General features: G+C 42.1%; 1 protein-coding gene across 10 annotated transcripts in view; it reads left to right on the forward strand.

The window, feature by feature from the left end:
* sema3h (sema domain, immunoglobulin domain (Ig), short basic domain, secreted, (semaphorin) 3H) overlaps positions 1 to 24,205 on the forward strand; it is a 329,841-nt gene that overhangs the window by 194,446 nt on the left and 111,190 nt on the right. For 4 of the 10 annotated variants that reach the window (XM_069937305.1, XM_069937308.1, XM_069937306.1 and 1 more), the window contains 5 exons: positions 597 to 638; positions 5,603 to 5,760; positions 8,980 to 9,041; positions 10,409 to 10,551; positions 19,948 to 23,392. In XM_069937305.1, the coding sequence (XP_069793406.1) occupies positions 597 to 638; positions 5,603 to 5,760; positions 8,980 to 9,041; positions 10,409 to 10,551; positions 19,948 to 20,412 (870 nt within the window). In that variant the 3' untranslated portion in view covers positions 20,413 to 23,392. Of the gene's footprint in view, positions 1 to 596; positions 639 to 5,602; positions 5,761 to 8,979; positions 9,042 to 10,408; positions 10,552 to 19,947; positions 23,393 to 23,412; positions 23,701 to 24,205 lie in introns of those variants that run through there. The other 6 variants (XM_069937310.1, XM_069937311.1, XM_069937313.1 and 3 more) reach the window with 3 other exon arrangements.

Here is a 24,205-nt window from a genome sequence, read left to right on the forward strand (position 1 = left end):
TCTGCTCATCTGAATGGCTCAGGTTGTTGTTGAAAACCCTGTGGCAAATTGCAGAGTGCGGCGAAAGAACCAAAGACTTGTTGATCCAAACCAAGGCTTTTATTAACTAAAAGACTGGAGCATATCACATGTAGGTCGACTAGTCCAGAATGACCTGGTCTGGCTAGGAGCAATCCTTTAAGACCTGCCAGTAGGCGTGACTATGCTCTCAGCCAATCATAGTCATCCTACACTACAATCTGTACATAAACACATTGGTGATAGAATCTGTACTATCACACAAATTCCCTCTGCCATTGTCCTGTGTCCTTTCCAGTGTCCTGAACAATATCCCTCTTTGTGTCAGTTCTGTAAGTGACATCCTAAATACTCATCGACTTCATTGTATTTATGGGGCTACGAAGTTCAAAATAGTCTTGATTTAACTCAGGCATGCAGTGAAATCAATATGAACTCCGGCACATGATCGCCTGCTAGACAATATATATATAAAGCATGTTTTCTTTGTTTCTTCTCAGTTTCAAGTTAAAAAAAAACTATTCTGAATACTGTTAATGTTATGGATGCCTTCTCACTCTGATTTACTCTTTCATCAGGATAAATCACCAATCACTTCAATGAAACTATCCAGGAAACGGGTGAGTAGACGCCTGCTAGATATTTGAAGCTGACTTGCTGCATTACACAATCAAAATCTTTGGATTGAAATAAATTAGAATGCTCAGAATGATAGATTTGAAAATTATTTTCCTTGGAACAAGTCTGATGACATCTGAAGAGAATCACCCTTCTCCTGCCGGTGCAGTCCACTCAACATTCATTTGTGCAAAGTCCAAAACAGTATCTCTGAAACCTTGCACAACGTTGCGTGACACTGAGGAGCGTGGACACCACATGGGAAAACTTAGAAACCATTAGCATTGTTCTTGGAACAAAAGATGTCATTGGGTTATGGGTACTTAGAACAGAGATGCAGAGGAATTTCTTGAGCCAGACGGTGATGAAGCCGTGGAATCTGTGGCCACAGGTGGTAGTGGAGGCCAAGTCATTCAATGCATTTAAGGGAGAGATTCATAAGTTTCTGATTAGCCAGGGAATCAAAGGTTATGGGAAGTGAGGCTAAGTGGGAAAATGGATCAGCTCATGATTAAATGGCAGGGCAGATTCGATGGGCTGAATAGTCTACTTCTGCTCCTGTGTCTTATGGTCTTCTACTCCTTTCTTCTCATTCTTGTGCTTGTATTGTAATTTGTCACCCTCCTGTCTGTAATCCCATGGGTAATTATCTTCGCAAATGATGACCCTCTGATGCAAGGGAAGAACAAGCCAATTTCCAGGACAATACCTACTTTGGAGTTGAACAGTTGAAGCAAAGACTAAATAACTCCACTGTGTACAATGGAAAATACATACTGAAATTGGAGAGGGTCTTCCAGGCAGAAACATTTATCCATAAATCACTCGCAGTATGGCTGTCAGGACAGCAATCAAAGCCTCCCTCTTTTGTTCTCCATGGACTAAATCCTCCTGAGAATCCAAATGACCCATGGGAAGTTGCATGCTTTGGGTGGTAGGTCCATGCTCTTCTATTCACTGATCCCAGTCCTACTGGGTGAACAACTGTCTGGATCAAAGTACCGAGGGTACTAGATGCAATAAGACCTCAAATTTAAATGAAATTTTAAAATTTAAATTTAGGCATAAAGCACGGTAACAGGCCATTTTGGCCCATGCTGCCCAATTTTTACACCCAATCCATCTACGTTTTGAATGGTGGGAGGAAACCATAGCCCCCGGGGAAAACCTATGAAGACAAAACGAGAACGTACAAACTCCTTACAGATGATGCAGGACTTGAACCCTAGTCCCAATCACTGGCACTGTCAAGGCATTAGGCTAACTGCTACTCCAACCGTGTCGCCAATATTTCGACTTTCACCTCTGTGCCAGAGAATTGGATAGAGATGGGTCCTATGGTCCATCATGCACAAGCCAACCATTTTGTACATTCACATGGATCCCATTTGCCCAGATTAAAATCATATCCATTTAAATGCATCTTAAACATAGTAATTGTATCTGATTCCATCATTTGTTCTTGCTTCCAGTTATCAACCACTCTTATTGTGGGGGGAAGGATTCTGAACTTATTTTCCTCAGTGGAAGTGGATTCAGCATTAATGCAAGTTCATTGTCACACATGTAGTGATAAAGTTTGTTTTGCGAGCAGTCCATCTGGACATCTCATACAGAGTACATCAAGTAAGATAATGCAGAGTCACTGAGAGATGTCAGTTGGTACAGAGAAAAGACAACATAATTTTACTATTGAGAGATTCATTCAGGTGTCTGATAACAGCAGGAAAGAAAATTAATTTGGTGGAGTATGACCTCACACTTGGATTCAGGTGAGAAAAGACATTCTGGACAAGTGAACAAAGGAAAAAAGAATTGTCCATGAGCTGATAGTGGCAATCAGTCAATTTGATCCTCCATTCTATGACCACAGCAAGAAGAATGTAATATTTAAATCAATCACGTGGGGCGGTATGCCATTAGGCAGGCGAACTGGCCTCGCTTGTCATGCACGCGGCGGGGCAGCCGGCCAAAATGGTGCTATCAGTGGTTTCCTCCCGACTTCGGCACCGGGCTCAGAAGCCTGCGCTTGGTGACCTACATGATGCCCTGGTGAAGTCGGGGCCCCCCCACCATGGTTCTCAGCCAGGTCCGGGCTGGGAGTATAAGACCAGCCCGGCAGCCTGCAATAAATTAGTTTTGCTCACTGAACTCAAACCATCTGGTTGTGCAATCCTTTAGTTAGCAGTGTAGCCACCGCTACAATTGGTGACCCCGACAGGTTCAAACGTCTTTGAACCAAACATGAACGACCCTTTGATCAACGCTATAGACATCAAGCTTCCTGACTTCTGGGTTCAGGAGCCGGAGACCTGGTTCAGCCATGCAGAGGCTCAGTTTCACCTCCGCCAGATTTCATCAGATTCGACCAAGTTTTACCATGTGGTCACCGCCCTGGGCCAGGCCACTGCCAAGTGAGTGCTGCACTTCGTTCAGCACCCACCCGCGGAAGATAAACACGGGACCATCAAGCGGGTGCTCACCGGCTCCCTCGGCCTCTCCAGGCATCAGTGTGCCGCTCGGATGCTGTGCCTCGATGCCTTGGAGGACAGAACTCCAATCAAATTGATGGACGAGATGCTCGTGCTCATGGGCAATCACACCAACTGTCCACCCTTCGATCGTATCTTCCTCGACTATGTGCCTGAAGACATCCGGCCGTTACTGTCCCAGGAGAGCTTTGTCGACCCTAGGAAGGTCGCTCAAAAGGCTCAGTAGCTATGGCTCAAACAATTCCCAGAGGGCTCAGCAGGTAATGAGTCATGGGCCACACGAAGCCTTCCTCTAGCGCTGCGGTGGAACACCCGGCCCCTGCAGGGACCTCAAAGAGCATAGCCAGAAGCAAGCCATCCCCTTCAGGCCTCTGCTTCTTCTGCCAGCGCTGGGGAGCCAAGGCTCAGAAATGTCATCAGCCCTGCTCATTCCAGGGAAACGAGCAGGCCGCCTGCTGTTAATGGCTGCGGCGGCTGGCCAAGAGCACAGCCTTCTCTACATGCGGGATTCAGTCAGCGGCCGACACTTCCTCGTCAACAGCGGGGCCCAGGTCAGAGTCATCCTGGCCACAACCATCAAGTCCTGGAAGCGGCCTCGAGGACTTCCCCTCCGTGCAGCTAATTCAACGGAGATCCGAACGTATGGAGACAAGACCGTCCACTTCCAGATCGGCCAGTGGTAGTTCTCATGGAGGTTCACCGTTTCGTCCCTCCCAACCGCCATCCTGGGTGTCGACTTCCTCCTCGCCCACGGACTCCCGGTTGACCTTCGAAGTAGGAGACATAGATTCCCGTACCTTCCAATCTGTTCACCCTTCCGCACAGAGCAGCCGCAGATGGCCACGGTCAGCACACCCAAGGATGAGTTTCAGCGTATTCTGGACGAGTTCCCGTCCATCCTCAAGCCGCAGTTCTCTTCCGCCTCACCACGCCACAGGGTGTTTCATTCCATCCCCAACCAAGGCCCACCAGTTCATGCCAAGGCACGCTGGCTCCCGCCGGATAAGCTCCAGATAGCGAAGGAAGAATTCTCGCATCTGCAGGAGCTGGGGATTATTCGACTCTCCGACAGTCCTTGAGCCTCACCACTCCACCTGGTCCCAAAAGCCTCCAATGGCTGGCGCCCCTGCGGAGATTATTGACGGCTTAACGACGCGACAGTACTTGATGGTTACCCAATCCCTCACATCCAGGACTTTATGGCCAACCTACATGGCGCGAGGGTATTCTCCAAGGTCGACCTGGTGCGCGGGAATCACCAAATCCTGGTGCACCCCGAGGACATACCCAAAACGTCCATCATCACCCCCTTCGCATTGTTCAAGTTCCTACGCATGCCATTCGGGCTCAAGAACGCCGCCTAGACCTTCCAGCGCTTTATGGACACAGTGGGCAGGGATTTGAATTTTGTATTCAATTACCTGGATAACATCCTTGTTGGCAGCAGAGACTGGGCACAACACAAGTCTGACCTGCGCACCCTCTTCTCCCGACTGGCCGTCTTTGGCCTAAGATCAGGGCACCCAGTTCACCTCCCCGCACTGGGCACAGCTCGCCAACAGGCTGGGGATCGAGCTACATCACACCACAGCCTATCACCCACAGGCCAATGGGCTAGTCGAGCGATTGCACCGTCACCTTAAGTCGACACTTATGGTCCGCCTCACCTTGGGTGCTCCTGGGCATCCGTCGACATCCAAAGAACACCTACAAGCGTTATTAGCTGAGTTGGTCTATGGTGCACCGCTAGCCCTACCCACTGAGTTCGTCAACGCACCTCACAACCCCCAGCAGTCACCGCACGGTCTACTTCCCCGCCTCCGGGCCCAGTTGGACTCCTTCACACCCCCACCACCGACCAGACACGGCACATGGTGCTCTTACATCCCCAGCGAGCTGTACTCTGGAGAGTACATTTTTATCAGGCAGGGCCAGTCCACAGCACTTCTACAAAGACCATACGAAGGGCCGTACAAAGTCATCCAGCGTTTAGGATCCACTTTCACACTGGACATTGGGGGTAAGAGGGAACTGTTTATGGTGGACAGGTTAAAGCCAGCTCAGCTCGAGCCCACTGAGCCAGTAGTGGTGGCCCAACCCAAGAAGCGAGGCCGCCCAGCAAAAAAGGGCATTGGCGCCAGTTCTGGGGGGTGCTGTGTGGCGGTACGCCATTAGGCAGGCGAACCGGCTCCGCTTGTCCTACACGCGGCGGGGCAGCCGGCCAAAATGGTGCCGCTGGGGGTTTCCTCCCGACCTTGGCACCGGGCTCAGAAGCCTGCGCTGGGTGATGCCCCAGTGACGTCAGGGCCCCCCAGCGCAGTTCTCAGCCAGGTCCGGGCTGGGTGTATAAGACCAGCTAGGCAGCCTGCAATAAATCAGTTTTGCTCACTGAACTCAACCTGTCTGGTTGAGTGATCCTTCAGTTAGCAGTGTAGCCGCTGATACACACAAATGATTGTTTGTCTTCATTCCAGCAGTGGCTGTATCTTGGCTCAAAGAGCGGCCTGGCCCAGCTCTCATTGTACCAGTGTGACTTGTATGGAAAAGGTTGTGCAGAATGCTGCTTGGCAAGAGATCCTTACTGCACCTGGAATGGGAGCTCCTGCAGCACCTACATACCCAGTGCCCGCAGGTCAGTGCATCCTTTCAATAACCCATTTACTTCAATTTTCTGGAAGTGCTTTTTCTCTCACAGCACCTGTGGATCCCGTACAGTTGTCTGCACTACCTGTTTCCTCACACCACAGATCTCATTAGAAAGAAATCCATCACTTTTCATAAAATTGCTCCTCTTTTAAAAGGTAAATGCCTGGGATTGACAGGAGTTGTCCAACTGCAGGAAAGGCTCTCAGGAATTGGCCCGAGAATGGGTTTTTTTGGAGCACTTCCCCAAGTGTACAAGCAATGATCCAAGAGGAGGATTAAATCCAATTTCATTGGATCTTTTCGCCATTACAACTGTGCTCCATGATCCATGTTCCCACTGGGTAGGCAGCATCAGACACTAATCTGTAAAACATATACCATGCTACATGAATTTACAGAAGATCGGTCAATAGCATAGATATGCAGATCATAGAAAGAATGTTCTCACTTTCCAATAACCTACATTAAACCAAATGTCAGAAACTTCCTTTCCACAATCCAGGATGGAATTTAAAATTTTTTTATACCAGATATTCTGATTGGTCAAAGTATGAGCTCCATTTGGTCTAGAATAGGACAGTTTAGCTCAGCATGTTCTCTTCAAGAACTGCACTGAAGAATGCTTACATAAAAGGATCCATGATGCCCAAAGCAGAAAATAAAAGCTTTATGGAAAAATCTCAATGCCAGTGTTTGTGTACAAGGACCTCCACACACCCATCTTTATTTCACCTTATCAGCAGAAGCTTCTATTCCTTTTCTCCCCTCTTATTCTCCCTCCTCACTAGCTCCATCTTGGATAATCAATGATTAGATTTATTTTAACAACTCCATATGGTAATGTCCCTCAATCTAACCAGTGTCCAAGTACATTTGCTTCTTTTGGGTTCTTTGTTGGATTTCTTCCTCCATCAGTCTTAACTGTTTTTGATTCCAGATGAGAAAGAAAACAATATTTGTCCAGCAGAGAAGTCTGAAGTAATATAGATATATAAAACACAGAAGTCTACAGACACTGTGGCTAAAGTAAAAACACAATGCTGGAGAAACTTAGTAGGTCAGTGTACTTTATTTGGCAAAGATAATCTTGTATAAAGTATACAGTATGACTTGCTGAGTTTCTCCAGCATTGTGTTTTTAATGTAGAAATGTACAAGTTTACTGTATATAAACTACCAGTTACATAACAATGCATTAGAACATTAAAACATCACCTTGCCACAATTATTTGAACAACTGAATGACTACTCAAATCCAGAACATGTTAGCACAAACCAAATAAATGACAATCATTGTATTAGGTGACTCATGCCTGTTATGACATGCAACTAAAAACATGAGCCAACATCTCAAGTTTTGTGAATAGCCAAACTATTAAATCCTTTTTCATGGCAGTTTCTCATAAAGCAGTGCAATTATTAACCCTTTAATCTAGACATTGTGCTTTGAACCCCCTGTTTAACTGTGCTTTTCATTTTTCTTTTCATTTCACTAAATTCTAATGTTAACCATTCTTTTAATGCTCTCATTTGTTCTTGAAAATATTTAAAATCTCTATACTGTCCATCTATTTTACCTTCAATTCCTCTGTGCAGAGCTTGGTCTTCTTCCTCTTCTTCTGTGACTGCACCTGTGTTTGTATCTTCTACTTCTCTTCCTTGTATCTGTGTCTCTTCTGACTTTCTTGTTGAGCTGCTTGCCTCATTTTGCTGGGTGTTTTTTTTTTGCATGGCTTCTTGCTGTTGGTCCTCTTCTTCTGGGCTAGTTATCTGTTGGGCCTCCTGTTGCTGTTCTTCTTTCCTATCACTCCCTTTCCTGTCGCTTTCCTCTTCTTCCAGCTGAGAGCCCTGATGTCGGGCAGCCCTCAGCTGGTCGCACTGTGTTAGTTTGCTCCTTAGCTGGGCCCCCCTCCCGTCGGTGTTTTCTTTTTCCTTAGTGTGCGCATTGCGCATGCGCGACTCCTCGCGCACTTCTGTTTGGCTCAGAGAGCCATTTTTTTAGTCCAGCAGTCGGGAGGTCACGACTCTGTGGGGTCGTCACCAACCTTGGGGAATGGGCTCTTTTCTCCACGATGGCTCCCTGTTTATTCATGCAAGTAAGGCCTTCTCCTTTCTCTTCTGGCATCTTTTCTTCTTTTTATCCCGTTGTTTTTACTTTTTCCTTCTTGGGTGCCATTTTCTTTCTTTTCTCCACAACTTTATCTTTTATTTGTTGTGTTTTGTGTTTCTTGAACTTTGTGTTTTCTTCACTTTATTTCTTCTTTTCTGGAGAACCGGCCACTACTCCATCACGTGACTCCTCCCATTTAACTGTGCTTTAGAATGTGCTCCAAACTAGAGTCCATCCTGAAGATACAAAATAAAATTACGCCCTTCTGTGAAAGTGATGAGATGTGGTAATTCAGTGATTGATCCTAACGACCAGCCAACTCTGGACTCAGCTCAGCTCGAAGTCCCCTTCCTAATTATTTTAACCCCTACTGAAACATTTGTCATTTAGTGAAGATCTATAAATGCTGGATTTTCTGGAGATATAGAGACTCTGAAAAATGAATAAATTGAAATAAACGTTCCTGTGTGTGGCTGCACTCTTATCCAGTTGACTAATCAAGCTTCGAGGTTCTGCCTGAAGAACAATGCACAGATCGAATTTACGTTTATTACCATATACACAAGGAGGAAATACAGATGCAATGACAGTTTCACTTGCTGCACTCCCCAGGTACATAAAGCACACAACAAGACAATACAAGAGGAAGAGGGAAAAGAATGCATCTTCACAGTCAGCTGTGGTGCAATAGGTGTTTTAAGTCAGTAGTTCAGACAGATCTTTGGTGGTCTTGGTGAAAGTGTACACTTTGTATTATTCCTGCAATTATTACCAAGCTATTGCTCATATTAGTATTTCATAAATACTGAAAAAAACTACAATCCTCCCAGGGACCAAATCTATATATAAACCACCAAGCCTTCTATTAGATATAATTATTATTCTCTAATTTCACCATACAAAATAAAACCTATGGTTTGGGCAGCTTTCAAAATCCTATCTGAGGCAACAGATATAGCCATTGACACAAGCCAACTGAATTATTTTGCTGCTGGATGCCGTTCAAGTAAAACACAAGATAAAAGGGAATGCTTTGGATTGAGACTTCAATAGCCTGCTGTTGAACCTGACCCCTTGCTGCTATGTTTGCTTGCAGAAGACTCACTCGCCAGGTCACTCTGAATGGAGACCCTCTGACCCAATGTTTCAACCAGGGAGGTAAGTGTCACAAAAAAAAATAGCCGGGAGGTCAGCCCATTCATTGAAACTCCTGCATACAAGAAGCAGCCTGTCAAATATTTTAAGGTTTATTTAGAATTCTTTGGAGGTTTCCTTTTTGACAAATAATTAAGTAATTTTTCCAGCGTTACTTCCCTCAAACACAGAAAACAAAGGAGCTCAGTGCAGCTCTTGTGCCTGCAAATATCAACAAGACTGGCTGTGTCAAACTGAATTGGGTGGGGCCTGGGCATTTACAGCAGCTTCAGATGTTCACAAAGATAAAACTAAAAATGAGCAGATTGGGAACTGTCAGAGAGAACTGTGACAGGACAGCATTTTACTTTTCCAAACTTCTCAAGCTGCTCTGGATGTCCAACCCTGACCCTATTTCATTCTATGCAGCCTACACCAGCATTGTATTGAGTGAAACACAAAAGTGTGCAGATGCTGTGATTGTTGTAAAAAGACTCTGAAATGCTGGAGGAACTCAGCAGGTTTTGCCACATCCATAGGAGGTAAAGATATATTAAGATGTTTTGGGCCTGAGTCCTTCTTCGAGGTATAAACAAAGAACAGAAAGGTGTCAAAATGAAGATTGAAGAATGGGAGGGGGAGAAGTCCAGATCAACAAATGGTGTTAATTGGATATGATAAAAAGAAAGGTGAGAAGTGGTTTTGGCTCTGTGAAAGGCAACAGAAGGTAAAGGGAAAGAGATGGTGAAAAGGCTGCAGGGGGAAGGTGGGGGGGGGTGGTGAGTTAACAGAAACTGGAGAAGTCAGTGTTAATGCCATCCAGTTGATTGTCAGTAGATTTTAATGTTTAAAAAGGTTAAAGGGGCTTTGAGGTAATGAAGCAGTAAAATAAAGTATGTCATCACTTTGATGTTGGTGTCGATTCTGAGACAGAGGAGGTTGTGGTGGCAGGGGGTGGGTGGGAGGGAGCCTGGGCTTGACTGCCAAGGTGAAACTGTTGTGGATGCTGAACATGGAAACATAGGAAGCAGAAGAGGTTCTGTCCTTCCAGTCTGTTCTACCATTCAATAGTTGGGTCATCCAAATTCAGTATCCTGTTCCTGTTTTCTTCCTATATCCCTTGATCTACTTGGCTATATTTGAACATATTTATTGTCTTCTATGTTTAAGCTCCATTGGCTCAGTACTCCTGAGGTGAAGAGATTTCTTGATATCTCAGTCTTAAATGGCTTATCCCCATACCATTAGGCTGTAAGCTCTAGTTCTGATCCACCAATGCTGCTCAACCTGCTGAATCCCTCCAGCTGTGTTTTGCTCCGGAATCCTATATTTTCTGTCATTGCATCCAACTTTTAATGCAAAGATTCTTAATATCCCATGTGCTTCTGTAGGAGCCATGTACACTTGGACTGAAGAAAAGGTGCTATTTGTTGTGGAGGGAAACAGCACGTATTTGGAGTGTGTTCCCAAATCTCGGCTTGCAATGATCACATGGTTCCAGGAGCCGAGTGAAAAGAATGGGCTGCTACAGGAGGTAGGGATTCCTTTTATCATTATATTGTGGACAAACAAACCATTCTAACCACTGGGGAATGAAAATTCACAACTCGATTGGCAGGATAGATGATGCAGAAATGCTGCAGAATGAGATAGTTGGATGTTACCCAAGTGTTAGGTTTGTTACGGGCTCAGAGAACCCCAAAACCCAGCAGCAATAGAAATTCACCAAGACAAATGGTTACTTAAACAAAAGTTGCTTTTAATTATCTTTAAACATGAAAACAGGATCAAACTCTACCTTATTACTATTAACTTAACCCCCTTCTAATTCTAAGTGCACGTGTATGTAATGTGTGTATAAGTTCAGAAAAGTTCTTTTTTTTTTGAAAACTTTATTTAAAAGAATTTAGACAACTTACAATCAAACATAACTGAAAATTTTTTTTTGTAACAAAAAAAAATCAAAAACCCCGTTCACCCTCCCAACCCTTCAGCCAGCCCCCTTAAGGGAAGCCAAATATGAAGATAATACAGTGATTATAAAGAATATTTCAAAGTATTTCTAAGTTCATATATTCCAAATAGGAAGATCACATTTTAACAAAAAATGAATAATTATCGTGCAGATTACATGTAATTTTTTCCATAATAATACAATTTCTCAACTCATTTTGCCAGCGTGTTATATTAATCTCCACATTATTCTTCCAAGTACTAGCTACACATTTTCATGCTACAGATAACACTAGATGTACAAATGCAATTTGAAATTTATCCAACCCTAGTCCTTTCAAAGAAACCATATATCCCAACAAAAAGATTGATGGGTTTAATGGCAATTTAATCTTAAATCATTTTTCCAAAACCAACCTAATTCCTTCCCAAAATGGTTGTACTTTAAAACAAGACCAAGCAGCATGTAAAAAAGTTCTAGTACATAGTCCACATCTAAAAAAAAATGAATTACTAAATCCTTATTTTTTCAATTGCTCTGGAGTCAAATATAACTGATGTAAAAAATTATAATTAACCATTCCATAATGTACATTCGTCACTTTAGTTACACTATCAGAACGCATATCCTCCCAATTATCTTCCGGAAAAATATAGGTTAAATCACCTTCTCATTTAAGCCTAGATTTTTCACATTCCAGTTTATCCATACTATCCTGTAATAATTGGTACATATCTGAAATATTACCTGAGGTACAAAAGAAATCAAAGACTCAAATTTCATCAACATGGGTAAATTCATCTCTTTACCATAATTATCTTTTATCAAAGCTCTGAGTTGATAATACACAAAGAGAGAATTTACAGATATATCAAATTTCTCCCTCAATTGAATAAAAGAAAGAAATTGACCTTCTTCAAATCAATCCTAAATTATCTTTATGCCCTGAGAATTCCATTTTTTAAAATGATTATTAAACATTGAAAAAGGAATAAGCTGGTTATGATATAACGGGGTTTGAGTTGGTAATTTACCCTTTGATCTTAAAACCCTGTTTCTTTTAACCCATATCCTTAACAAATGTTTTAATACCAGCATATTACATCCCCGCAATAAATCCACATTCCATTTAAATGTAAAGTGATGTATCTCAACTTCAGATATACAAGCCATTTCCACCTTTGCCCAACTCAGAGGTTGGTCCACATCCATCAATCTATTAACAAATTTCAATTGAGCTGCATCATAATAATTTTGAAAGTGAGGTAACTGCAATCCCCCTGAAGCATATTTCCATGCAAGTTTATGTAAAGCTACTCAGGTTAATTTTCCTTTCCATAAAAACTCCTGCACTACCTTATTCAGATCCTGAAAAAAAACCTTTGAAAGTAAACATGGTATAGACTGAAACAAATATTGAATTCGAGGAAAAATATTCATTTTAACACAATTTACTTGACCAATTAATGTTAGCAGAAAATCTTTCCATTTAATCAAATCCATTTTAATCCTTTTTAATAAAGGGACATAATTCAATTTATATAAAGACTTGTAGTCTGCGTTTACTACCACTCCCAAATATTTAATTCTATCTGACCACTTCAATTTTATAATACTTTTATATTCTGAATAATCTCCATCCCCAACTGGCAATATTTCATTCTTATCCTAATTTACTTTATATCCAGATAGCTCTCCAAATTTTAACAATCTTGTAAATATTTCAAAGACTGTTCTGGTTCTGTGAAATATACAAGCACATCGTCCGCGAATAGATATTCATCCTCCCCAATTTTCATTCCTTTAATCTTATCATTCTGTCTTATTTTCTGAGCTAACGGTTCAATAACCAATACAAATAAGGCTGGTGACAATGGACAACCTTGTCAAGTTGAACGCATTAAGTTAAATGATAAGGAAATTTGACCATTTGTCACCACCCTAGCATTTGGATTTGTATATAAGGGCTTAACCTAGCCAATAAAATAAGGGCCAAAATTAAACTTCTCTAACACTTTAAACAAAAAGTGTTTAAACTCAACCCTATCAAAGGCTATTTCTGCATCCAGCGCAACCACCATTGGATGGTTGGGTTGCTGTCTAAATGCATTGACTAATGTTATCAATCTAAGAATATTATCCGATATGTTTCTATTTTTAATAAAACCTGTTTGATCTATATGTATCAACTGAGGAAAATATTTGGCAAGTCTATTTGCTTACACCTTCGCTATAATTTTATCATCTACATTTAATAAAGAAATAGGCCTATATGAAGATACCTTCAATGGGTCCCTATCTTTCTTAGGAATCACAATAATTATAGCACTTGAACAAGATTCTGGTAACAACTGCTCCTCTGTTACTTGCTGCAACACATCTCCAAATATAAAGGATAAATCTTCATAAAATACTTTACAAAATTCAGCAGAAAATCCATCATCTCCTGGCGACTTTCCATTTGGCATCTCTTGTATAGCCTCTTTAATCTCAAAATCTGTAAATGGAGCATCCAATTCTTTAACCTCATCCTCCCCTAAAACAGGTAAATTTAATTTAGATAAATAGGATTTGATAGAACCAGAGTCTTGCTTTCCCTCAGAAGTATATAATTTTTGATAAAATGAATAAAACTGATCATTAATTTCCTGAGGTTTATAGGTAACTATTGAATTCTTTTTCACAACATTAATAATTCGTGATGTCTGTTCTGTTTTTAATTGCCATGCTAATACCTTATGAGCTTGCTCACCCATTTCATAATAACGTTGCTTAAATCGATAAAGTAGACACTCATACTGATAAGTTTGTAAAGTAGTATAACGTAATTTCAACTTCATTGAAGCAGCTTTCTTAAATCTTCTGTAACATCTTTCTGAAATTCCTTTTTCAATTCAGCAATTTTTTTCTCTAACATTAGGCTTTCTGCCTCATATTGCTTTCTAACTTTCGTAGTATAAATAATAATTTGCCCTCATAAGTATGCTTTCCACCATCCCATATTACAAAATTACTATGTTCTCAGTCAAAAACAAAGTAATCTGCTCCTTAACAAAAGTAATAAACTCCAGTTTCTTCAATAGCATTGTATTAAGCCTCCATCTGTAAGACGATTGTGTCATCCACAACCCCAGTCAGACTTTCACAAAGTAGTGAAACAAAAATAATCAACCCAATGATTCCTGTCCCAATGATTGTTCCGGATCTTCAATATCAAGAAGACTTTGTGTCAATTCAGCTTTCTTCCCATTCTTTCCATGTTTTCCATTCTTCCCATTTCTATTTCCATTTCCCCTCCTTTTAGGCGACAATAATGATGACCGTCCACTTCCTCGCAAATCTGGCAATGAATTAGCAAAAATTAATGCATCATGACCATTTTCAAAGAGTTGAGGTTGAAAGTTCCCATAAAAAACTTTCAACATGGCTGGATAATGAAAGGCAATACTTCTTTAGCTGAATTAAATTCTCAGCGTCTTCTAATAATTTCTTGACTCAAATCCACATTAAAAAAACCTCTATTATTCTGGACCATCATTGGTGCCTGATTCTGTCATGCCTTCTGCACCGCCATTCATAGTATAATTTCTCTGTCCTGATATTTCAAACAGCGAATCAAAACTGCTTGTGGTGGTTGGCCTGGAAACGGTTTCTTCCTTAGTGCTCTATGTGCTCGATCTAACTCCAGACCATCCGGAAAAATTCCTTGCCCAACACCTCAGGAATCCAATGCTTTAAAAATTTTACCGGATCAGAACCTTCTATATCTTCTGGAAGACCTACTATTTTTACGTTATTTCTTCAATCCTGATTTTTTAATGAATCAATTTTCTTCAATAATTCCTTCTTTTGGATCTCCCAATCCACGAACGAATCCTCCACTTTTTCCATTTTTTCTCTATTATGCTCCACTTGGTTCTTACATTCAAAAAAAAGCTTCTTTAATCTTTTTAAAATTATCTTGTACGATGTCCACTGATTTTATACATCTACTAACATCACTTTTAACTACATTAATATCTTGCTTCATACAGGTCATTTCTTTACATATAGTAGTCATTTTAGTTTTCACTTCCATAAATCCTTGAGTCATCTGAGTAGACATCTGTATTGACATATTTTCCATTTGATGAGCAATCCCTTCCAAAATTGTGAACACAGAATCCAGTCCAGGTTCCATCACCTCCCTTTCAGGCGTACATTCTCTGGTCTCAGTCCCCATTTCTTCCTGTGTAAGTTCCTGTAATGTTGATCTTTCTTCTTCCTCTAACATCATAAGTCCTCTTCCAGTGCGGCTGCGGGTTTAGACGCCTGTCGACAGCGTGCTGACCTCGTCAGCCCACCGCCGTTTTGGCTCCCCCTCAGCCTACACCTTGTCCAGTAATTCCCGGATCTGTGACGCTCCGCGCATGCCCGGCAAAGTCACCGAACCCGCAGGTGCGTCTTCCAACGCTACACTGCGTGGTCCCAGACCGCCAGGCAGTATAGCAGGCTCGCGGATCTGTCTTCGCTTGGCTGATCCACCCTTTCCCCCAGACTCACGGGGGCACGAGTCAGGGGCGGGCGAGCCCATCACTAAGCCGGCGCCATCTTGCGATTGTGCGATCGGCGCCGGCTAATTCTCAAACGAGCAGGAGTCCTCTGAGGCTTGGGGACTCCAGTTGACGACTCCGTGGCTTCAACTTGGTAAGTAGGCCTCAGTTCTTCAACACTTTTATAAGGTAATTTCTTTTGCAATTGAGCTTTTGATTTTTTTCCACTTTTGCAGCCATTGCAATCCTCCAATATTCCAAAGTCTGTAAATATTATTTTTAACCACTTTTACAAATTTTAAATTTGGGTATTTAGAAGTCTAACTGGGGGAAGGTGGAATCACATGTCTTCCCACTACGCCATCTTGCCACGCCTCCCATTCAGAAAAGTTATTTGATTCACAGTCCAATCTCACTTCTCCAAGTTCACTGGTTTCACACGATTCTTATACTATACACAGAATTTAACATTTATGTATTTCACCAGGCTTTGGTGCTTGAAAGGTAAATGGTTACCACTCAGGAAGGTTCTTGTTGGTTTTCAGAGAGAGATCCATTGCTCATTGGACACAAACTGATTCACTCCGATCAGTCACTTCAGTGTCTTGCTGAAGAAACTTGCCCCATCAGGGTTTTCCAGATGATAACTTCTTTCTTTCAGGTCACAACAGTGATCCTTTACTGTTTCCCTTATTTCAAGTGGAACATTATACTGTTTTGAGCCCAAAGGACTCCAAAACCTTGACATTCACCAAAACAAGTATTTACTTAAACAAAAGTTGTTTTTAATGATCTTTAAACATGAAAACAGTATCAAACTTTAACTTATCTCTATACTTAACTAACCCAAATTAACCCCTTTCTAATTCTAAGTGCACATGTATGTTGTGTGTATAAATTTAAGAAAAGTTCTTTGGTTCACAGTTCAATCTCACTTCTCCTTCTTCCAAGTTCTCTGGATGCAGGCAATTCTTATACTTTGCACAGAATTTAACATGTATAAAGTTCACCAGGCTTTGGTGCTTGAAAGGTGAATGTTTGAAGGTTCTTCGGAGGTTTGCAGAGAGAGATTTGTTGTTCCAGGATTTTCACAACTGAGGTACCACCATTAGTCACCTCAATGTCTCGCTGATGAAACTTGCTTCATCAGGGTTTTCCAGATGGTAACCTCTTTCCTTCAGGCTACTACAGAGTTCCTTTCTGTTCCACTTATTCCAAGAGAAACATCAGACAGATAGCACTTCCAGCCATCCACTGCTCTGGAGCTTTCTGTTTCCAACTAGTTCTTCCTGGCTTGTTTCAGCTGTGACTGTTCAGTCTCTTTCAGTGTCGCACACACTAGCTGAGAGAGCTTGTCTTCTCTCCCTCTCTCTCCAACTGCCAACCACCAGAAAGCCCATGTAACTCTCTCACTTGCAAAAACCCCCATCTTCTTCAGCAAACAACAGGAGTTCTCCCCTTGGTCAAGCTGTTGTCTTAGGTAAACAGAATCCAGGAGTGACCCTTCTGTAAGCACTTTGCAGAAAGGACAGAAGTCTTGTAGTTATCCAACCATCCAGCCTGTCTCCAATTCCAAACAATGGTCTATTCTTTTCATGACGTCATTTCAATTATCATCTACTTGTGTAAAAGTCTCCAAAGATCCTGCAATGTTACTGAATATGAATTCTTCAGTATTTCAAATAAGATGTTTTAAAATGTGTGTATGTATGTATGTAACCTACTCTAATTTTTACCAAATTCCTCCCAATATTTATCTATTACAATACAGCCAGTCCTCTCCTCTTGCATGGACCACAAGGGCTTTGTACAGGCTGAACTAGAATCTGGGGTTTTTCCACAAGCTTGCCAGCTTGTCATATTCCAGTCCCAGCTGCTGCTGAACTATAGGACTGAATTCTCTCTCTCTCTCTCTCTCTCTCTCTCTCTCTCTCTCTCTCTGAGAAACCACATGACCCCCTTAGAACAGCAAACTGTACTCAGACAGACTGCAGCACTGGACCCAATCTTCTGAGTTCATTCATCTGTTACTTTCCAAAACAATAATCCATTACTCCACAGCATGTCCAATTAACAACTACTTGTGAAGTCCTTATAGGTATTCTTCAGAGTTTTTGCAAAGGTACTTAGAGCCTGGACTGTCTGGCTTGAGCATTTTAAATGAGATCTGTTTTGAAGTGTTTGTATCTGTGTGTGACCTAACTAAAAACCCCACACAATGTATCTCCTTTAAAACGTATGTATACAATATAAAATATAACATCACCTGTCACAGGTTCCTTTTGATTTCCACTGAACCTCTATCCTTTGATATGAGGTTTTGATTCCTTTACTTGCTGCCCTTTTACAGGGAATTTAGATGGTACTAGGAATCTCCACTCCCCTCAAATACATGGACATTGAAAGTAAATTGGATAGGTAAATTCGAGATCTGCTTAACAGTATAAATACTGCCCAAGTGCAGCCTGTCCCCGGTTCGTGTCCCTATTTTGCTGCCTCCACTCTCAATTAATAGCCACATCCTCTGTGATTGCAAACCCCATCCCTTCATACTTGAGAGGTGTTTAGACCCTTTATCTTGGTCCTTCCATGTCCTTGAATCATCCCAGTATTCCAGAACTTCCCATCAAACATTCCTTTAGCACTTCTAAGTATTTGATGGCCACGATGCCCCCACCCTGGCAGTCAATGCTGTTGTTTACAAAACTGTTTTCCTGAGAAACCGCTTGTCCTTCTTTATTCACAAAGCTTTTCCATTTCAGGCCAGGAGAGTGATGCAATTCTCTCCTCTTGCCTGGAGGGGTGTTATCCACTAGCAAAATAAGCTTGGTTGCTTAGATGGTACTCAGAAGCACCAGGGAGAGCAAATGGGTGTGCTGGGGAGAGCCAGCGAGTGTGCCGGGGAGAGCCAGCGGGTGTGCCGGGGAGAGCCAGCGGGTGTTCCGGGGAGAGCCAGCGGGTGTTCCGGGGAGAGCCAGCGGGTGTGCCGGGGAGAACCAGCGGGTGTGCCGGGGAGAGCCAAGTGGGTGCACCAGCTAGAGCCAGTGGGTGTGCTGGGGAAGGCTGACATAGGTGGTACTGTGACAGGAAGAGGTGGTGGGAGTGGGGTGAGAAAGTAGTTTGGGATATTTGGAATAATTCACCAACTCAGGAAAGGTCTAACTATCCATGTTGCATGTGCATAGACAGTCCCTCCACCTCTCAACTTCCCAGGCATAGTTTAAAAAAAAACATATTGATAGTTTTAGGATCCTAGGCCTATTTACACACAGAGGAGAGCTGTGCAGGAACTATGTGACCTTTAGGCCTGAAATGTGGTTGCTCTTTCCCAATGCTTTCCTCTTTAAACTTAGATTTCTTAGTGTAAGTCTACTGTCCTCACCTTTAAAAACTATTCAATGGCTAACCAGCACCATGGTGGACAGATCCAAAGGTAAAAAGATTCTCATCACAGAGTGAAATGGCAATGCAGCATTCTGCACCCACCAGTCCAGACCTCCAATGACAGCAGCCCTTCAATGTCTATCAGTTCATGCCTCTCAGAAGCTTAGATGTTTAGATGTGACAATGAGGGCACCTCTTATTCTTCTAAACTGCAGTCTTTGTGGACAGATTTAGGTTTGATCTCTATTCATTTATGAGATTTAAAAAAACCCTTGTCTCATGAATCCTCATTGCATTACCTTCAAGACAAGCCTTCTTCACCTTCTAGGAAGGTCACAAAACATGGCATACTTATTCATGATGCGAGAGGATCTCCAAATGTGCAAATATTAATAGCTTTGTGTCAGGAAGAAATTGGCATCAGCATTATATGGTTAGACATCAACATCTAAGTCATGAGTTGATTTTAACTGTACACCCATCTACTTTAAAAGAAAAAAAATAGAGGTACAAATGGTCCTTTCCAATGCCCCCAAGCATTTTAGAGTAGCTCACCAATTACAGGCCTACTCCTTGTTACAGACCAGTTCACTCAGTCAGACTCTGCCAGATGAAATTAAAAGGCAGCACCCACCCACCCACCCATCCCCAACCCACACCCACTCCCCATCCACACCCACCCACCCACCCACACCCACCCACACACACACCCACAAACCCACCCACACACACACCCACCCACGCACGCGCACATGCACACACCCACACACACACGCACACACACACACACACACACACACACACACACACACACACACACACACACACACACACACACACACCCATAACCTCATTATCACCTACCTGCTCCCTTTAGCATCTGCAGTAATTAATGTGGTTTTCTGTGTGTGTACGCATGTCTTCTGTTTGCTGGAAGAGTCTGAGTGGACTCATTTGAGATCAGGAGTGGGCCAGCAGTCCTGAACTCCTTACAATGAGTACGTACGCCAGAGAACAAAATATTTAGCACTGAAAGGTTTAATGTAATATTTGTTTGTAGGTTAACTTTGGGGACCGGATCATTCCAATTGAGCAAGGCTTGCTGATTCGCCAAATAAATAATCAGGATGCAGGTGTTTACCATTGCCAAATTGAGGACCATGGTTTACGCTGGACTCTGATGAGGGTGCGAGTTCATGTAGTTACTGCTGACCAACTGGCCATGCTGTACCAAGGTGATGGGCGCTTCACTGGCCCCATGAAAGATCGGTCTCTTCTGGGCCCCAGCCACGGTGTTCAGCCCTGGTATAAGAACATCATGACCCTCATTAATTACCCATCCAAGATGGACTTCTACTGTGAGCAGGTCTGGCAGAAAGACTTCAAGAAGAAACGGAACAAATTGCGGGCAGGCAAGAAGCACCGCAGCGTGGAACCCGTCAGGAAAATCAAATCACCCACTGGAGGCAGAAGGAACAAAAACAAACAGCACACCAAGTTCCAGCGATCACCCCGCAGCATCTAGTACTGCTGGACTTCCATCCAAAGTAAAATTAAAAGAAGGCTTAACAAACTCTTAAATCTTTTGAAATCTCTTTGGACTCTGATAAGTTAAAGGCTTTGCTTGCAGCACCATCTTTGACCTGGCTTTGGGTGAGAACAAACATGTAGTTCTCCATCTGTTCTTTTTCCAGCAACTGGAAGGTGTTCCAATCCATGTTTGAAACAGATTGACATGATAGTTCCCAGTCAACTGCACTTTCTAAACATAAATAGTTTATACAAGGTCTTCAAATGTCATACAAGCTGGTCATCTGCTTGTGGGCCTACGGATCTAAAGAGTTTATGAGCAGTTTGGAATACCACACTCTTTCTACAAATATCTTTAAACTACATTTCTAAATATTTAGTGGCAGTACTATTTGGGAAGTGACTAGTCAAAGTCAATCACATAATGTCTTGACTATGTCAAAATCCTCACATTGTAGAGGTCCTCTCCTAACTCAAGGTTAGTGTAGTGGAAGAACAAAAAGACTAAAGAGTTAAATCTGATGTTTTTCTCCCAAAATTCATTGGATTTAGATGAAGGGATGTAGAACTATATTTGTTATGTTCATAATTTTAACTGAATGAACACTGAGTGCATGGTGATGTTTGGAAGCATTGTAACTGATCCCAGGGAAAGCAGTTTTGAGAGAAGGTAAAACTGGTTCAATTCCTCCTCACTACCTAAAGGTCTCCAGTTAGAAATGGCAGTGAGTGGATGTACAAAGTCAGGATCAGGCTCAATAATAGCATTTCTGCCAATGTTCATCATAAAAGCTCACAGTGAAGACAGAGGCAATGCTGGTACAATGAGCAGTGAACCCATCTCCAAACAGACAGGAAAGAAAATTTTGTAATAAAAACCCTGAACATTACTATAAAAACACAAGTTCATAGAAGCACCAGTTCAGTAAATTCAGGGACTAAATAACATTTTTGTATGCAAGTTATAACAAATGGCAGTCTTACAAATATTATTTTTACCAACTCTCTGGAATCCACCATAATCCTTGTTTATAATCATTGTTTATGCGAAACACTTTTCCAAACAGTGGAAGTCTCCATTCCGGTTGCCTATACTGGACAATTGTGGGGATACCTCTTCCCTTCCTCTGACCATTGTAATCTGCAAGCTCCAGGAAAGATGTGCCATTTGTCACATCATTTGTAACATCACCAGTTCCTTTTAATGGGACAACTTCCTTGCATTTGTGTGATTTAACTGCACTGGATTTTGAGACTGTGCCATTGAAACACTGGAACCCAAATTGAAAAGAAGAGTCCAAAATCTTCTGATGACTGAATTATCTGATTAAATATTACAATCCGACACCTTCTATTGACACCCCTTCCCCCCTGTAAATTCCCAGCCTGATTTTATTCCAGCATGGTATTGATAAAATAACCAAGAAGCAGACGTTCTGGAAGTTTGAAGGAAATCAGGAAAGGCTGGAAATACTCCATAGGTCAGGTTTCATCCAGTGAGAGAGAGAGAGAGAGAGAGATAATCACTGTTCCCAGCTGATTACCTTTCATTGGAACAGATGACTTCATTTATTCACCATATACCATTCACTGAATCAAGTTCCTGTTTGCAGAATCCAGTGACAACAAGTCAAGGAATGGTCAAGAATAAGAAATGGGGACAAAGTAGGGGCTGAGTCTGTGGGAAATAGGAAAATGTGAAGCAAGGGATGGAATGCATTGAAGCAAGGTGGGGCAGAGAGGGACACACACCTTGTCAATTGTGTCTTTGGGTGCAAGGAGCTAGATGAACTCAGTTTGGAGCTGGGTTCAACTCTAAATGCCTGCATGTGGATCACACAGTTTCTTCCAAGCCCAAGTTTGAATTTATGGCAGGGGCAGTCACACTAGGATGTGTGACTTGAGTGAACATTACTTCCTCAATTTTTGTTATTCCTTTAGTTTCGAAAGTAGGACATTCTGTAATTCTGAGGGATGATGCCCCAGTCACAATGGAATGTAGCATTGAGGCAGTGATATTTGCTTATACTATCTTATGCTATCTTTTATTTATATTTATAATGATACCATGTTACACTTATAACTGAGGCTATTAAACATTCCTTGGAGCGTAACCCCATCAGTCCCATAACTCTCTATTTCCTGCAGCTTGTTCTCTCACACATGCCCATTAACTCCCTTCATTTTTAATGATACACTTCCACTAAAGGAGAAGCTGCAGTAGGTAATGACAGTACCTGCAAATTGTTAGGATGTGAGAGAAATTTGGGGTGCTGGGGGCAAAGCCCAGTCACTAGGAGAACGTGCAAACTCTGCAGAGATAGCACCCAAGGTCAGGAGCGTATCAAAGTTCCTGTATCTGGAAGCAGCAGCACTAACCACTCCATCACCTTCATCTCTTCAGGTGATGCATCTTTTAGGACCTGTCTTTACAGTCCAATAATATCCATGTCCCTGTTAGTTTACAACAATTAAAAAAATAATCAGATCTACTATTGGGTTATGGACAGTGAGTATTTCCAGTCAGCAAAAATTAAACAACTCTATCCAGACTCTGAGCTATGTACGTTTTGAATTCCTGGTTCAATCCAACCTGATAATGGTAACAAGGTTACAGAAACTTCATTATGGTCTTCAATTATTAATGGGCCTTAGGTCAGAGGCCATTTAACTTATGTACTGAACAGCTTCAGCATTCTATATGACCTCATTTACAAAGGGTAAATGTAAACCTATTTAAGTCATATTACCTGGGTGGCATTTTTGTGAAAACCTAAGAATGAGGAATCAAAAGGCATTAGCTGCCAGGTTCTGAAGGTATTAAATGCTTGTGTTAGTATTATTTAATTTTATTTGTATTTTTTCTGTACATTTGTTTTTCTTTTTGAGATATGTACATATTTAGTGTCTGACTTGCTAATAATGGCAATGTGTCTTATATCTCAGCTTTGAAATAAAGTTGAACTGTGTGCTTACTTTTTTGTTATCCTTTTAGTATTTGTTCCTCTCCCTTGCTGTATTCATCCTCCCAAATGAAGCCACGGAGAGGTGGGGACCCCTTCGACAGAGTTTGGAGCTCAGCAGTGTGATAACAGTCCAACCTGATCCTCACTTGGATTTAGCACTGGAGAAAAAGTGGGCAGAGGTTGTGAATGGAGAGGGAGCAGAGAAGGTGATTGGAGGAGAGAAGACATACTGTTTGGTGCACGCAGCCATTGCCTCACACCTCAAGGCACTCAGTTTCAATCTCAGCCTCTGTCCGTGTTAGTTTGACGTTCTCCCTGTGACAGTGTGGGTTTTCTCCAGGTTCTCCTGGTTCCTCCCACATGTCAGACACTTCAAGATTCAAGATTCCTTTATTGTTATGCAATAGTACTGAACATGTAATATTACATGAAATAGCCTTCCGCCCGCCATAAGGCAGATAAAGAGTCACCATTAGTGTCATCTGGTACCTCTTACAGTAAGAGAGAAAGAGAAGCAAAAGACAGTCCCTTCAGACTCACTGGGTGTCTATAGATTCACCTCCAGAGGTCTCACAGCCTCTGTAGACACACAGTTTCCTGTTCGATCCATTGGAAACCCAAGCTTCTTGCCCTCAGCGTGCTCTTGAAATCTACCTCCAATGCACATGAATCCTGCTTCCAATACTGTTTCCCATGAGCCAGTCGCCAGAGCCTGCAGCCCATACAGGTTCCCCTATTAATGTGGACCTGAAGTTATTTGCAAACAAACACAAATACAGCTGCAAAAGTAGATTTTTATCACTTTGCAAAGCATGAGAACTC

Source organism: Narcine bancroftii, chromosome 5 (genome assembly GCF_036971445.1).
Source record: "Narcine bancroftii isolate sNarBan1 chromosome 5, sNarBan1.hap1, whole genome shotgun sequence".
Classification (NCBI taxonomy): domain Eukaryota; kingdom Metazoa; phylum Chordata; class Chondrichthyes; order Torpediniformes; family Narcinidae; genus Narcine; species Narcine bancroftii.